The sequence below is a fragment of the Cherax quadricarinatus genome, chromosome 43 (genome assembly GCF_038502225.1).
Source record: "Cherax quadricarinatus isolate ZL_2023a chromosome 43, ASM3850222v1, whole genome shotgun sequence".
In the NCBI taxonomy this organism is placed as follows: Eukaryota; Metazoa; Arthropoda; class Malacostraca; order Decapoda; family Parastacidae; genus Cherax; species Cherax quadricarinatus.
Window position 1 is genome coordinate 13,879,845 of NC_091334.1, and position 13,975 is coordinate 13,893,819.

At 44.1% G+C, this 13,975-nt stretch overlaps 1 protein-coding gene across 3 annotated transcripts in view; it reads left to right on the forward strand.

Moving 5' to 3' along the window:
• LOC128694277 (protein pangolin, isoforms A/H/I/S-like) overlaps positions 1-13,975 on the forward strand; it is a 267,628-nt gene that overhangs the window by 64,458 nt on the left and 189,195 nt on the right. For all 3 annotated transcript variants that reach the window (XM_053784338.2, XM_053784337.2, XM_053784336.2), the window contains exon 2: positions 13,635-13,728. In XM_053784338.2, the coding sequence (XP_053640313.1) occupies positions 13,635-13,728 (94 nt within the window). The remainder of the gene's footprint in view (positions 1-13,634; positions 13,729-13,975) is intronic.

Below are 13,975 nucleotides of genomic sequence, written 5' to 3' on the forward strand. Positions count from 1 at the left end.
GTTCAAAGGCTCCTATACATTCACTTAACATCTCCCAAAATCTCTCTCTCTCCTCTGCATTCCTCTCTTCTCCAGGTGCATACACGCTTATTATGACCCACTTCTCGCATCCAACCTTTACTTTAATCCACATAATTCTTGAATTTACACATTCATATTCTCTTTTCTCCTTCCATAACTGATCATTTAACATTACTGCTACCCCTTCCTTTGCTCTAACTCTCTCAGATACTCCAGATTTAATCCCATTTATTTCCCCCCACTGAAACTCTCCTACCCCCTTCAGCTTTGTTTCGCTTAGGGCCAGGACATCCAACTTCTTTTCATTCATAACATCAGCAATCATCTGTTTCTTGTCATCCGCACTACATCCACGCACATTTAAGCAACCCAGTTTTATAAAGTTTTTCTTCTTCTCTTTTTTAGTAATTGTATACAGGAGAAGGGGTTACTAGCCCATTGCTCCCGGCATTTTAGTCGCCTCATACGACACGCATGGCTTACGGAGGAAAGATTCTTTTCCACTTCCCCATGGACAATAGAAGAAATAAAAAAGAACAAGAGCTATTTAGAAAAAGGAGAAAAACCTAGATGTATGTATATATATATATGCATGTGCGTGTCTGTGAAGTGTGACCAAAGTGTAAGTAAGAGTAGCAAGATATCCCTGTTATCTTAGCGTGTTTATGAGACAGAAAAAGAAACCAGCAATCCTACCATCATGCAAAACAGTTACAGGTTTTTGTTTCACAGTCATCTGGCAGGACGGTAGTACTTCCCTGGGTGGTTGCTGTCTACCAACCTACTACCTATCACCACAAAATGTAGATTGAATGGGTCTCTGTCTCTCTCTCTCTCTCTCTCTCTCTCTCTCTCTCTCTCTCTCTCTCTCTCTCTCTCTCTCTCTCTCTCTCTCTCTCTCTCTCTCTCTCTCTCTCTCTCTCTCTCTCTCTCTCTCTCTCTCTCTCTCTTCCCATCGCACACGCACGCACTGAGTCTTCCCCTCCGTCCCTCCACGTTGGTCACATCAGACGCGTATCATTATATCAGTGGTATACAATACTGACAAGTTAATTAATTCGTCACATGGTCAAGATGTCTAAAGTACCGGCCACCTGCTCCTGGACTGACGGACTCATTACCTCATTTGTATTTGTCTTTATATAATTCTACAAGGCTGATTACCTCAACGGAAATAAGTCACCTTGACTCTGGGGGTTATCCTACGTTATTTTTCTCATGTTACAATGTATAATAATTTGTGTAACTGTAATTGTGTGTACCTGTACCTAAATAAACTTACCTCTTCTACGGTCTCCCATCTATGTCTCTCCATTGAGTTGATATTTACTAATTGTAGAAGCGTCTACGACTAAAGATACTGAAGTGTTGGACATTTGTCTCAATCATCTACTTGTCTTATTTAATTTGTCCCCATCAGACGTGTGTTGTATTGCAGCTCTGCGCTGTGTGACCAGAGGTACAGTGTCATGGCAGCGTCTGCCTTCTGCTAATTATACCGCTGTTAGTTGAGCTTACCTTGATGACGGACTGATTTTCACTCTGGGTTTAGCATTTTCAAGCCATGACTTTGGATACAACTTTATGAAGACATGTCTCGAGGTAAAGATTTATCATGCCATAACTCTGGGTAGTGGTTTTCGTGCCATGACTCTGGGTTGAGATTTACCATTCCATGACTCTGGATTGAGATTGATCATGCCATGACTGGGTAAAGCCACGTGGTTTGGAACCGTGCTGCGTAGGTGATGGTCCCAGGAATCTACAACAGGTGATGGTGGTAGCTAGTTGTTCAACTTACCTGGAGGTTACCTGGAGGTTATTCCGGGGATCAACGCCCCCGCGGCCCGGTCCACGACCAGGCCTCCCGATGGATCAGGGCCTGATCAACTAGGCTGTTACTGCTGGCCGCACGCAGTCCGACGTACGAGCCACAGCCCGGCTGATCCGGCACTGACTTTAGGTATCTGTCCAGCTCTCTCTTGAAGGCAGCCAGGGGTTTATTGGCAATTCCCCTAATGCTTGATGGGAGGCTGTTGAACAGTTTTGGGCCCCGGACACTTATGGTGTTTTCTCTTAGTGTACCAATGGCGCCCCTACTTTTTATTGGCGGCATTTTGCATCGCCTGCCCAGTCTTTTACTTTCGTAGGGAGTGATTTCTGTGTGCAGATTTGGGACCATTCCTTCCAAGATTTTCCAAGTGTAGATTATGATATATCTCTCCCTCCTGCGTTCCAACGAGTACAAGTCAAGTGCTTTCAAGCGTTCCCAGTAGTTAAGGTGCTTGACAGAACTTATACGTGCAGTAAAGGATCTCTGTACACTCTCTAGATCTGCGATTTCACCTGCTTTGTATGGAGATGTTAATGTACAGCAGTATTCCAGCCTAGAGAGAACAAGTGATTTGAAAAGGATCATCATGGGCTTGGCATCTCTCGTTTTGAAAGTTCTCATTATCCATCCTATCATTTTCTTTGCACGTGCGATCGTGGCACTGTTGTGATCCTTGAAAGTGAGATCCTCAGACATTACTACTCCCAGGTCCCTTACATTATTTTTCCGCTCTATTGTATGGCCGGAGTCAGTAGTATACTCTGTTCTAGTTATTATCTCCTCCAGTTTTCCATAACGGAGTAGTTGGAATTTGTCCTCATTGAACATCATATTGTTTACCGTCGCCCACTGGAAAACTTTGTTTATATCTTCTTGGAGGTTAACCGCGTCCTCAGCAGATGACAGCCTCATGCAGATCCTAGTATCATCCGCAAAGGATGATACGGTGCTGTGGTGTATATCTCTGTTTATGTCTGATATGAGGATAAGGAATAAGATGGGGGCGAGTACTGTGCCTTGTGGAACAGAGCTCTTCACTATGGCAGCCTCCGATTTAACTCTGTTGACCACTACTCTTTGTGTTCGATTTGTTAGGAAGTTGAAGATCCATCTCCCCACTTTCCCAGTTATTCCTTTAGCACGTATTTTATGGGCTATTACACCATGATCGCATTTGTCAAATGCTTTTGCAAAGTCTGTGTATATTACATCTGCATTCTGATTTTCTTCCAGTGCATCCAAGGCCATGTCATAGTGATCCAGTAGTTGTGAGAGGCAGGAGCGACCTGCCCTGAACCCATGTTGCCCTGGATTGTGCAGATTTTGGGAATCCAGGTGATTTGCAATCCTGCTTCTTAGCACTCTTTCAAAGATTTTTATGATGTGGGACGTCAGAGCTATTGGTCTATAGTTCTTAGCTAATGCTTTGCTGCCACCTTTATGGAGCGGGGCTATATCCGTTGTTTTAAGTGACTGTGGAATCTCACCCATGTCCAAGCTCCTCCTCCATAGTGTACTTAGGGCACGCGAGAGGGGTTTCTTGCAGTTCTTAATGAAAACAGAGTTCCACGAGTCTGGGCCCGGGGCTGAGTGCATAGGCATGTTGTCAATGGCTTTTTCGAAATCTATCGGAGTTAGGGTAATGTCGGAAATCTGGCATACATTTACATTTATGGAGTTTTGAGGCTCATTCATGAAGAAATCATTTGGGTCGTCGATCCTCAGACCGATTAGTGGTTCACTAAACACAGAGTCGTACTGGGATTTCAATATTTCACTCATTTCCTTGTTGTCATCTGTGTAAGTCCCATCCTGTCTGAGTAAGGGCCCGATACTAGATGTGGTATTTGCCTTGTTTTTGGCATATGAAAAGAAATATTTTGAATTTCTTTCAATTTCACTAATAGCTTTAAGCTCCTCCTGCCTCTCCTGGTTCCTGTAAGAGTCATTTAGCTTACGTTCGATAGTTTCCACTTCCCTGGTCAGCGCCTCCTTTCGTGTATCAGATATTCTAGCACTCCTGAGGAGCTCAGTGACTCTTCGTCGTCTTCTGTAGAGGGAGCGTCTTTTTCTCTCCAGTTTACTCCTGCTCTTCTTCTTTCTTAGGGGAATATGCCTAGAACATGCTTCGGCTACGAGGAAGTTGATCCTTTCAAGGCACTGGTTTGGATCCATGTTAAGATAACTTCCCAACATGTTTCGTTTAGGACATGGTTTACCTGGTCCCAGTTGATGTTCTTGTTGTTGAAATTGTATTTTGTGAAGACACCTTCACCGGTACATGCATTCTGCTGTTCAGGACCCCTATGCATGTACGTCTAGACTTCGATTAGATTGTGATCGGAATTAGTTGTTTTTGATATTCTTATGTCTCTTATCAGGTCCTCATTATTTGTGAAGATAAGGTCAAGTGTGTTTTCTAGTCTTGTTGGCTCCACTATCTGCTGGCTTAAGGAGTGTTTTTCGCAGAGACTTAGTAGCTCATGTGTGTGAGACCTTTCATCTGCGCTACCTCCGGGGATTGTTTCAGCTATAACATTATTTGCTACATTTTTCCATTTTGTATGCCTTAGGTTGAAATCACCAAGCAGTAAGATGTTTGGGGATGGAGCTGGAAGGTTTTCCAAACAGTAATCGATTTTCAGTAGCTGTTCCTTGAACTGTTGGGAGGTTGTATCTGGTGGCTTGTATACAACCACAATGACTAGGTTTTGGTTCTCGATATTTATTGATAGAACTTCAACTACCTCATTTGTGGTGTTCAGCAACTCCGTGCAGATAAGGGACTCTTTGACATACAGGCCAACCCCCCCTTGTTGCCTGTTTTTTCTGTCGCATCTAAAAAGGTTGTAACCACTTATCCATATTTCACTGTCAAAGTGATCTTTTGTGTGAGTCTCTGTGAAGGCTGCAAACATTGCATTAGACTCCACTAGAAGTCCACTGATAAAAGGTATTTTGTTGTTGGTGGATGGCTTAAGGCCCTGTATATTAGCAAATATGAACGAGGTTGTATTCTGTGTTTGTTGGGGGGATTTTGTTATTGGCATCAGTAGTTGTAATTCTGGAGGGCCATGGGTGGCCACTGGCTGCGCCTCCAGTCCAACAAGGCTCCAAGGTGGTGGACTATTTTTGTTATTTCCTTCCATTTTCTTTTTTCGTTTCCTGCCACTAAAAAATCACCTGGAGTTGGGTAGTCGTAGCTACTTGTGTAATGTGAGAGCAGAGTGGTGATGGTGGCTACTAGATGCTTGTTAAACACTAACATATTGATAACCTAAAGGCTGGTATAAACCTTGGTAATAGATACCAACGAATTAGTTTAAAAAGACACGTGAACGAACACTAGTGCATATTTATTAGAAAACGTTTCGGTCCTCCTTCACTTGTAGCCATTTATTGCTCACATGTCTTCATCCTAAAGGCTATCTGTGTGGGGCAGCGGACCAACAGCAGCAACAGCCTGGTTGACCAGGCAAACACCAGACGAGCCTGGCCCATGCCCGGGCTCAGGAAGTAGAAAAATTCTCGGAACTCATCAGAGGTAGAGGTATCTGAAGGACTCTTCCGGGAGTCAACGCCCCTGCTGCCCGGTCCCAGACCAGGACTCTTGGAGGATCAAGACCTGAGCAGCCAGGCTATTACTGCTGGTCGTACGCAGTCCAGCGTGCAAAACAAGCGCTAAACCCACATGACTCATACAGAATAATGCTAAAAGCGTTATGTTCCAAGCCACGAATAACTACAAATATCTCCATCACGATCAACCACAACTATCACCGCCACCATCACCCGTCACTATAACCATCATCACCACCACAACTACAATCCTGCTACCACTCCAAACAAACTCCCATTACCCCAACTTGGGTCCCGCCTCCACCACCACCACTTATTTCTTTCCCCACCACACTCACCACCGCTACAGTGGTGACACGAAAGTTGAGAGTGCTATGTACTGATATTTCCGGTAGGGAGAGTATGGAGACCATCATTTATTATTATTATTATTATTATTATTATTATTATGTGAGGAACTGCAAAACACATGAGGATCGTGTAGCGTCTACGCAGTGGGAGGTAATCAGGTTTGATCCGAGAAACGGGAGGGGGTAGCTGCTATTCCTTGGATCAAGAGCCTTACACAAACATTAGCACAGAAATGTCGAAAAGGAAATTGAAAGGTAAGGCTCGTTGAAATTGACCAGGGAATACGTAGCTTAGTGGTAACGTGCTCCTCTCACAACCGAAGATACCCGGGTCGAATCCTGTCACGGATTTACAGTGTCACATCACGTCACTCAGCACGTCTTACAGTCCGAGCGCCACGTCACGTCACTCAACACATCTCACAGTCCGAGTACCACGTCACGTCACTCAACACATCTCACAGTCCGAGTGCCACGTCACGTCACTCAACACATCTCACAGTCCGAGTACCACGTCACGTCACTCAACACATCTCACAGTCCGAGCGCCACGTCACGTCACTCAACACGTCTATCATATTGCATAACTATTCACCTCATTCTCTTTCACCTTATTTTTTTTCAAACCCTGGCTCATGTGAAGGTGAGGGGCATTATGCTTTTATCTTTTGTCTCAGGGTGGGAGGGAGGGCAGGTGGGCATTTTATGTGGGTCGAAGGGGCGTAGTTACTGCTTGGGTGGGAGGGATGGTAGATGGGTTTTCTGTGTGGGTGGGAGTAGGAAACCTTGTTTGTGGGTGGAAGGGTGGGTGGGTGTTTAGTCGTTGTCTTTGGGTGGAAGGGGGGTGACGTGTTTGTGGAATGGGTGAGTGTTATCTAGGGTGGATGGAAGAGTGGGGGGAAGCTAGTTTGTGGGATGGGTGAGCCCTCTCTTGGGCGGGCTAAGATTGAAACGAACACACACACACACACACACACACACACACACAATAAATGGTAGGAGAAGAAAACAGGAGGCATTCGAGGTAGAATGAGAGACTTTTGCAACGTTTGTGAATATTAAGGAAACGTTTCGCCAGCCAGTGACTTCTTCAGTCCAATACAGAGAAGAACAGTGGAAGATGAAGAATTTGAGGAAATGAGTACTCTTCTCCAGATTGACTGAACACATCCTCAGTTCTTTGTATTGGACTGAAGAAGGTACTGGCTGGCGAAACGTTTCCTCAGTAAAGATTCTCAAATGTTGTACAAGTGTCTCATTCTTCAACTTGCGGGTTCTAAACTATGTACATCACATTCAAGGTAAACGAATTCGGTCAGATTGTCACAGTTTATTTAACTACAACTGTAAAATTTCCTGTGTATAGTTGCTCGATTTGGTGTGACAGGACATTTGTGTTTAGTGTTTATATTATCTGACCTGTCACACTTATAGTGAATACTAATGTTCAGCGTAGAGTTGTGTCTAGGTTGGAATACTGCTGTATAATGACGGTCTCCTTCAGTGCAGGCGAGATTTCTGAGCTGGAAAATGTACAGGGAATTTTCACTGCTATACACTCCAAGTATCTGAACTGCTGAGAGCGCTTTTGAAGTCTCTTCAACTGTATTCCTTGGAATGTAAGAGAGAAAGGTGCATCATAATTTATACCTGGAAAATCCTGGAGGGATTGTTTCCAAATCTGAACACCGAAACTGGACAAGTTCCTCAGATCAGTGCCAGACCAGCCGGGCCGCAAGGGTATTGACCCCCTGATACGTCATTCAGGTACCTATTGTATTGGTATAAATATAAATACGCAATAATGGTTTCAGGGTCATCATCCCCGTGGGCAGGTCCCAAACTTAGGCTTCCTCATTGATCAGTTAGTGGTTCTGGCATCTAATTATTAATATTGATATATGATACAAGTGGAAAAATATAAATAAATTAAAGTCATGTAAATAAAATACTTAAGGAAGACAGAGCTCCCTGGCATGCGGCCAGCAACAACAGCTTAATTGATCAAGCAGTCAACCAGGTCTGGTCTGGTCTGGGGCAGTGATCCTTAGAATCAACTACAGGCAAACAAAAATATAGCTTTATGAAGGCTGGTAAGCCCTGATTTACCATCTTACAATGTATGCGTACTCATCTATGTGTTTGCCGGGGTCGAGGCACAGCGCCTGGCCCTGCCTCTTCTCTGATCGCCACTAGCCCCCACGCTCCCTGCTTTAAGGGTCTTATCGTACTTCTTCAAGCTATGTATGAATCCTGCCTCCATTGCTTTGTGTGTGTGTGTGTGTGTGTGTGTGTATGTGTGTGTGTGTGTGTGTGTGTGTGTGTGTGTGTGTCCAGTAGAGCCCTGTTAAATATTTTGTATTCTGACAGAATTGTTGATGTTTTCTATCTCATGAATGTGTTAAAAGATAGGTAAATAACTCAACCTTCACATTCTTAATAGTTAATATTTCTGTTTTTTTTTTATATATATATATTTCCAATTTGTCTGGTCTGAGATTAGGTGGCGAGGACGATGATCTCTACCTGGAGAGTGTTCAGAGGGTCATCGATCTCGCAGCTTGGTCCCAGACCAGGCCTCGTGGTGAATGGCCTGGTCAACCAGGCTGTTGGTGTTAGCTGCACGAAATCCCACATCAACACCACAGCCCGGCTGATCGGGTACTGACTTGAGAAACAAGCAGGAATTAAGTTATAATAACATAAGGAACACTGCAGCAGGCCTGCTGGCCCATACTAGAGAGGTCTTTCTCAGACCCACTAATAAAGATATTTGCAAAACCCATTTTTCAGTGCTACCCTGTTAACTCGTGTGCAAGTCCAACCTCTCTCACTCGTGTATTTATATAATCGTAGTTGCTGAACACCACAAATGATGTAGGTGAAGTTCTATCAATAAAGATCGAGAGCCAAAACCTAGTCATCGTGTTTGTATATAAGCCACCAGATGCAATCTCCCAACAGTTCAAGGAACAGCTCCTGAAAATTGATTACTGTCTGGAAAGCCTTCCAGCTCCATCCGCAAACATCTTACTGCTTGGTGATTTCAACCTAAGGCATACAAAATGGAAGAATGCAGCGAATGTTATAGCAGAAACCATCCCTGGAGGTAGCGCAGATGAAAGGTCACACACACATGAGCTACTAAATCTCTGCGATAAACACACCTTAAGCCAGCAGATAGTGGAGCCAACAAGACTAGAAAACACACTTGACCTTATCTTCACAAATAATGAGGACCTGATAAGAGACAAAACAATATCAAAAACAACTAATTCCGATCACAATCTAATCGAAGTCCAGACTTACATGCACAGGGGTCCTGATCAGCAAAATGCATGTACTTGTGAAGGTGTCTTCACAAAATACAACTTCAACAACAAGAACATCAACTGGGACCAGGTGAACCATGTCCTAAATGAAACATGTTGGGAAGTTATCTTAACATGGATCCAAACCAGTGCCTTGAAAAGATCAACTTCCTGGCAGCCGAAGCATGTTCTAGGTATATTCCTCTTAAGAAAGAAGAGCAGCAGTAAACTGGAGAAAGACGCTCCCTCTACAGAAGACGACGAAGAATCACTGAGCTCCTCAAGAACACTAGAATATCTGTTACACGGAAGGAGGCGCTGACCAGGGAAGTGGAAACTATCGAACTTAAGTTAAAGGACTCTTACAGGAACCAGGAGAGACAGGAGGAGCTTAAAACTATTAGTGAAATATGAATGAGCCTCAAAACTCCATAAATGAATGCCAGATTTCTGACATTACCCTAACTCCGATAGACTGAAACAGCCATTGACAACATGCCAATGCACTCAGCCCCAGGCCCAGACTCGTGGAACTCTGTGTTCATTAAGAACTACAAGAAACCCCTCTCACGTGCCCTAAGTACACTATGGAGGAGGAGCTTGGACATGAGTGAAATTCCACAGTCACTTAAAACTACGGATATAGCCTCACTCCATAAATGTGGCAGCAAAGCATTAGCTAAGAACTATAGACCAATAGCTCTAACGTCCCATGTCATAAAAATCGTGCTAAGAAGCACGATTGCAAATCACCTGGATTCCCAAAAACTGCACAATCCAGGGCGACATGGGTTCAGGGCAAGTCGCTCCTGCCTCTCACAACTACTGGATCATTATGATATGGCCTTGGATGCACTGGAAGAAAATCAGAATGCAGATGTAATATACACAGACTTTGCAAAAGCATTTGACAAATGCGATCATGGCGTAATAGCCCATAAAATACGTGCTAAAGGAATAACTGGGAAAGTGGGGAGATGGATCTTCAACTTCCTAACCAATCGAACACAAAGAGTAGTGGTCAACAGTGTTAAATCGGAGGCTGTCATAGTGAAGAGCTCTGTTCCAGAAGGCACAGTACTCGCCCCCATCCTGTTCCTCATCCTCATATCAGACATAGACAGAGATGTAACCCACAGCACTGTATCATCCTTTGCAGACGATACTAGGATCTGCATGAGGCTGTCATCTATTGAGGACACGGTTAACCTCCAAGAAGATATAAACAAAAGTTTTCCAGCGGGCAACGGAAAACAATGATGTTCAATGAGGACAAATTCCAGTTACTACGTTATGGAAAACTGGAGGAGATAATAACTAGAACAGAGTATACTACAATCTCTGGCCATACAACAGAGCGGAAAAAAATGTAAGGGACCTGGAAGTAGTAATGTCTGAAGATTTCACTTTCAAGGATCACAACAGTGCCACGGTCACAAGTGCAAAGAAAGTGATAGGATGGATAATGAGAACGTTCAAAACGAGAAATGCCAAGCCAGTGATGATCCTTTTCAAATCACTTGTTCTCTCTAGGCTGGAATACTGCTGTACATTAACACCTCCATTCAAAGCAGGTGAAATCGCAGATCTAGAGAGTGTACAGAGATCCTTTACTGCACGTATAAGTTCTGTCAAGCACCTTAACTACTGGGAACGCTTGGAAGCACTTGACTTGTACTCGTTGGAACGCAGGAGGGAGAGATATATAATCTACACTTGGAAAATCCTAGAAGGAATGGTCCCAAATCTGCACACAGAAATCACTCCCTACGAAAGTAAGAGACTGGGCAGGCGATGCAAAATACCCCCAATTAAAAGTAGGGGCACCATTGGTACACTAAGAGAAAACACCATAATTGTCCGGGGCCCAAGACTGTTCAACTGCCTCCCACCAAGCATTAGGGGAATTACCAATAAACCCCTGGCTGCCTTCAAGAGAGAGCTGGACAGATACCTAAAGTCAGTGCCGGATCAGCCGGGCTGTGGTTCGTACGTTGGACTGCGTGCGGCCAGCAGTAACAGCCTGGTTGATCAGGCCCTGATCCACCGGGAGGCCTGGTCGTGGACCGGGCCGCGGGGGCGTTGATCCCCGGAATAACCTCCAGGTGCAAGAATTAACAGTTGCTGCACAATTTGAGCAAGAAACTTCAGCCAACATTTCGGTCAATCCTGAACTATTATCGAGGTTCATAAAGGTCATGGACGTACCAAATTACTATCTTAATTTTAGTCAATTTTTTTTTCGCCACTGGTTGGCGAAACATTTCATCACTAAAGATATTTAACGCATTGCTCATGTTTATCAAAACGTTTACGTGATCTGGAAAACAGGCAGATAGCAACCCGGGAGTGTGGTGGTGGCACACTTGTGTGGGTGCTACTCCTGGCTTAGGTTGTGTGTAGATGAAGGTGACCGTCAGATTACGTGACTTCTTCTGTCCTTCCAACCCCGACACCCTCCAAGGGTATCCGAAGATTGAGACACTTATGCAACATATGGGAATCTCTGTTGAAGAAACGTTTCGCCACACAGTGGCTTCATCAGTCCAATATAAATCAGAAAGGTGTAAGGAGAGGGTGAGTTTGAGGTAATCAGTCCCTCAGCCTGGAGTCCATCAATCTTGTAGAAAGTACAGCATAGGGCCGTAGACGTGGCATATATACTGTAATCAGGTGAGGCGAAGCAGGAGGAGGCGGGGTCATAGTGGTACCATCCACTAGTCGAAGTAGGTCTTCGTCCAAAGGTTGGACAAGTGTTGAAGAATTCTTTGTATCTAGATCTCATGATGTTACAGTGTCTAACAGATGTGATAAATGGTTTAAAACCGACAAGTTGAAGATTCAGACACTTGTGCAACATATGCGAATCTTTATTGAAGAAACGTTTCGCCACACAGTGGCTTCATCAGTCCAATACGAATCAGACTCCAGGCTGATGGACTGATTACCTCAAACTCCTCCTCTCCTTACACATTTCTGATTTATATTGGACTGATGAAGCCACTGTGTGGCGAAACGTTTCTTCAGTAAAGATTCCCATATGCTGCATAAGTGTCTCAATCTTCAGCTTGTCGGTTTTAAACTATTTATCACACACTCCAAGGGTATCTCTTGGATGGTGCAAGATTACCTCTCTTGCATCCAAGTAATGTGTGTGTAAGTGTTTAACACCTCAGTTGTGGGTTTGTTAGACGAGAGGCAAGAGGGGCGGGCGGAGCGTGGATGTTAAACTTATTAATTGGGATATGTGTGGCCTGGTGAATTTGTCCTCTCCGGCCTTCTGAGCTCTGTTGCCTATTTGGAGTTGTGTAATTGGCCCTCATACCTAAAGTCGATTTTGGGAATTAACGTCTCCCGCTGTGCGATTTCAGACCGTGTCTCCCGGTGGATGGCCTGATAAACCAGTATTTTTTTTTTCCTGTTCTTGCAATCAGCAAGGAAGTCTTGCCTCAGGCCAGGCAGCGAGTGTATAATAATACTTGAGACTGGTTGAAGGTATGTCACAGGCATTTTGAATTGTGATGCCGTAGTGGTGTTGCGAGGTGCGCTCTGGAGGCTGTTGCTTCTTCATCCGTAGCCACGTCCTGATTTTCACTACGCAGGGCCTGGTTTAGACCGGGATGCGGGGACGATGATCTTCACACCTACTCTAAGTCAAGATTAGCATGGTGCGAACGCTTCAGTAACCCCGAGACGCTCCTCTCTCTCTCTTATGTGCAAGAATGGTATACAATACCGACAAGATGAAATTAAGACACATGTGCAACATCTGGGTATCTTTATTGTAGACGTTTCGCCATCCAGTGGCTTTATCAATACAAATTCCAGGACATAAGTTGAAGATAGTAGAACTATGCACAGAAGATGAAGTAATCAGTCCCTCAACCTAGGAGTAGGTGCGAAGAGCACCGTAGTCGTGGAGATTCTAAAGCAGAAGAAAGGCGCCTGACGCTTGTAAACTAACGTCAGGTGGAAATGTCCTGGAATTTGTATTGATAAAGCCACTGGATGGCGAAACGTCTACAACAAAATTTACCCAGATGTTGCACATGTGTCTTAATTTCATCTTTCTCCCTTAATTCCACACGGTGGCAGCTTCGGCCTCAACTTCCCTGCAGGACTAGCCAGGAAGGTGTACTTTTTATTTTGTTTACACCATCCCTAGCAAAATAAGTAATAAAGGGGCGAATAAGTCTCACTGGTTTATTAAGATTGTTTACCACCACCAGTGTTAACCACCGTACCTCTTATATTGTAGTTTTTGCTTTAGAGTTTTTGTATGTTTAAAAATATTATGAATACAAATTGTTGTATATCCAGCCTATGATTAAGAATGTTCAGATTATGTACACACACACACACATACATACATACATACATACATACATACACACACACACACACACGTACACACACACGTACACACACACGTACACACACACGTACACACACACACGTACACACACACGTACACACGTACACACACACGTACACACACACACAATATAGATTGCTAAGATGGTCATGTTTCTCACGCAGAATAAGAGCACTCACGTCCCCTCCTCCTCCTTCGCCCTGGCGTCCAAGAGCGATGGACGTCTCCCCGAGACCTCCTCCCCTTTCGGCCTCTTCGGTAAGTATCCTTCAAGTTACTTTCCTCTTCTGTGTCTTACTTATACTGTGCATTTACTAACTTACCGAAGATACTAAAGGTGTGGTAAGTACTTAACTCTTTCTTTGTTTTGCTCACATGTGTATTTGCTGCTTCTTCTTCTCTGACTGTGTTTGCTTCAGATCATATTCTTCCTGCTTATCTTGCTCCTATATAATTAGATCACCGCCTTCGTCTTCTTCAGCAAGTATCCTTGACGTCCTTCTCC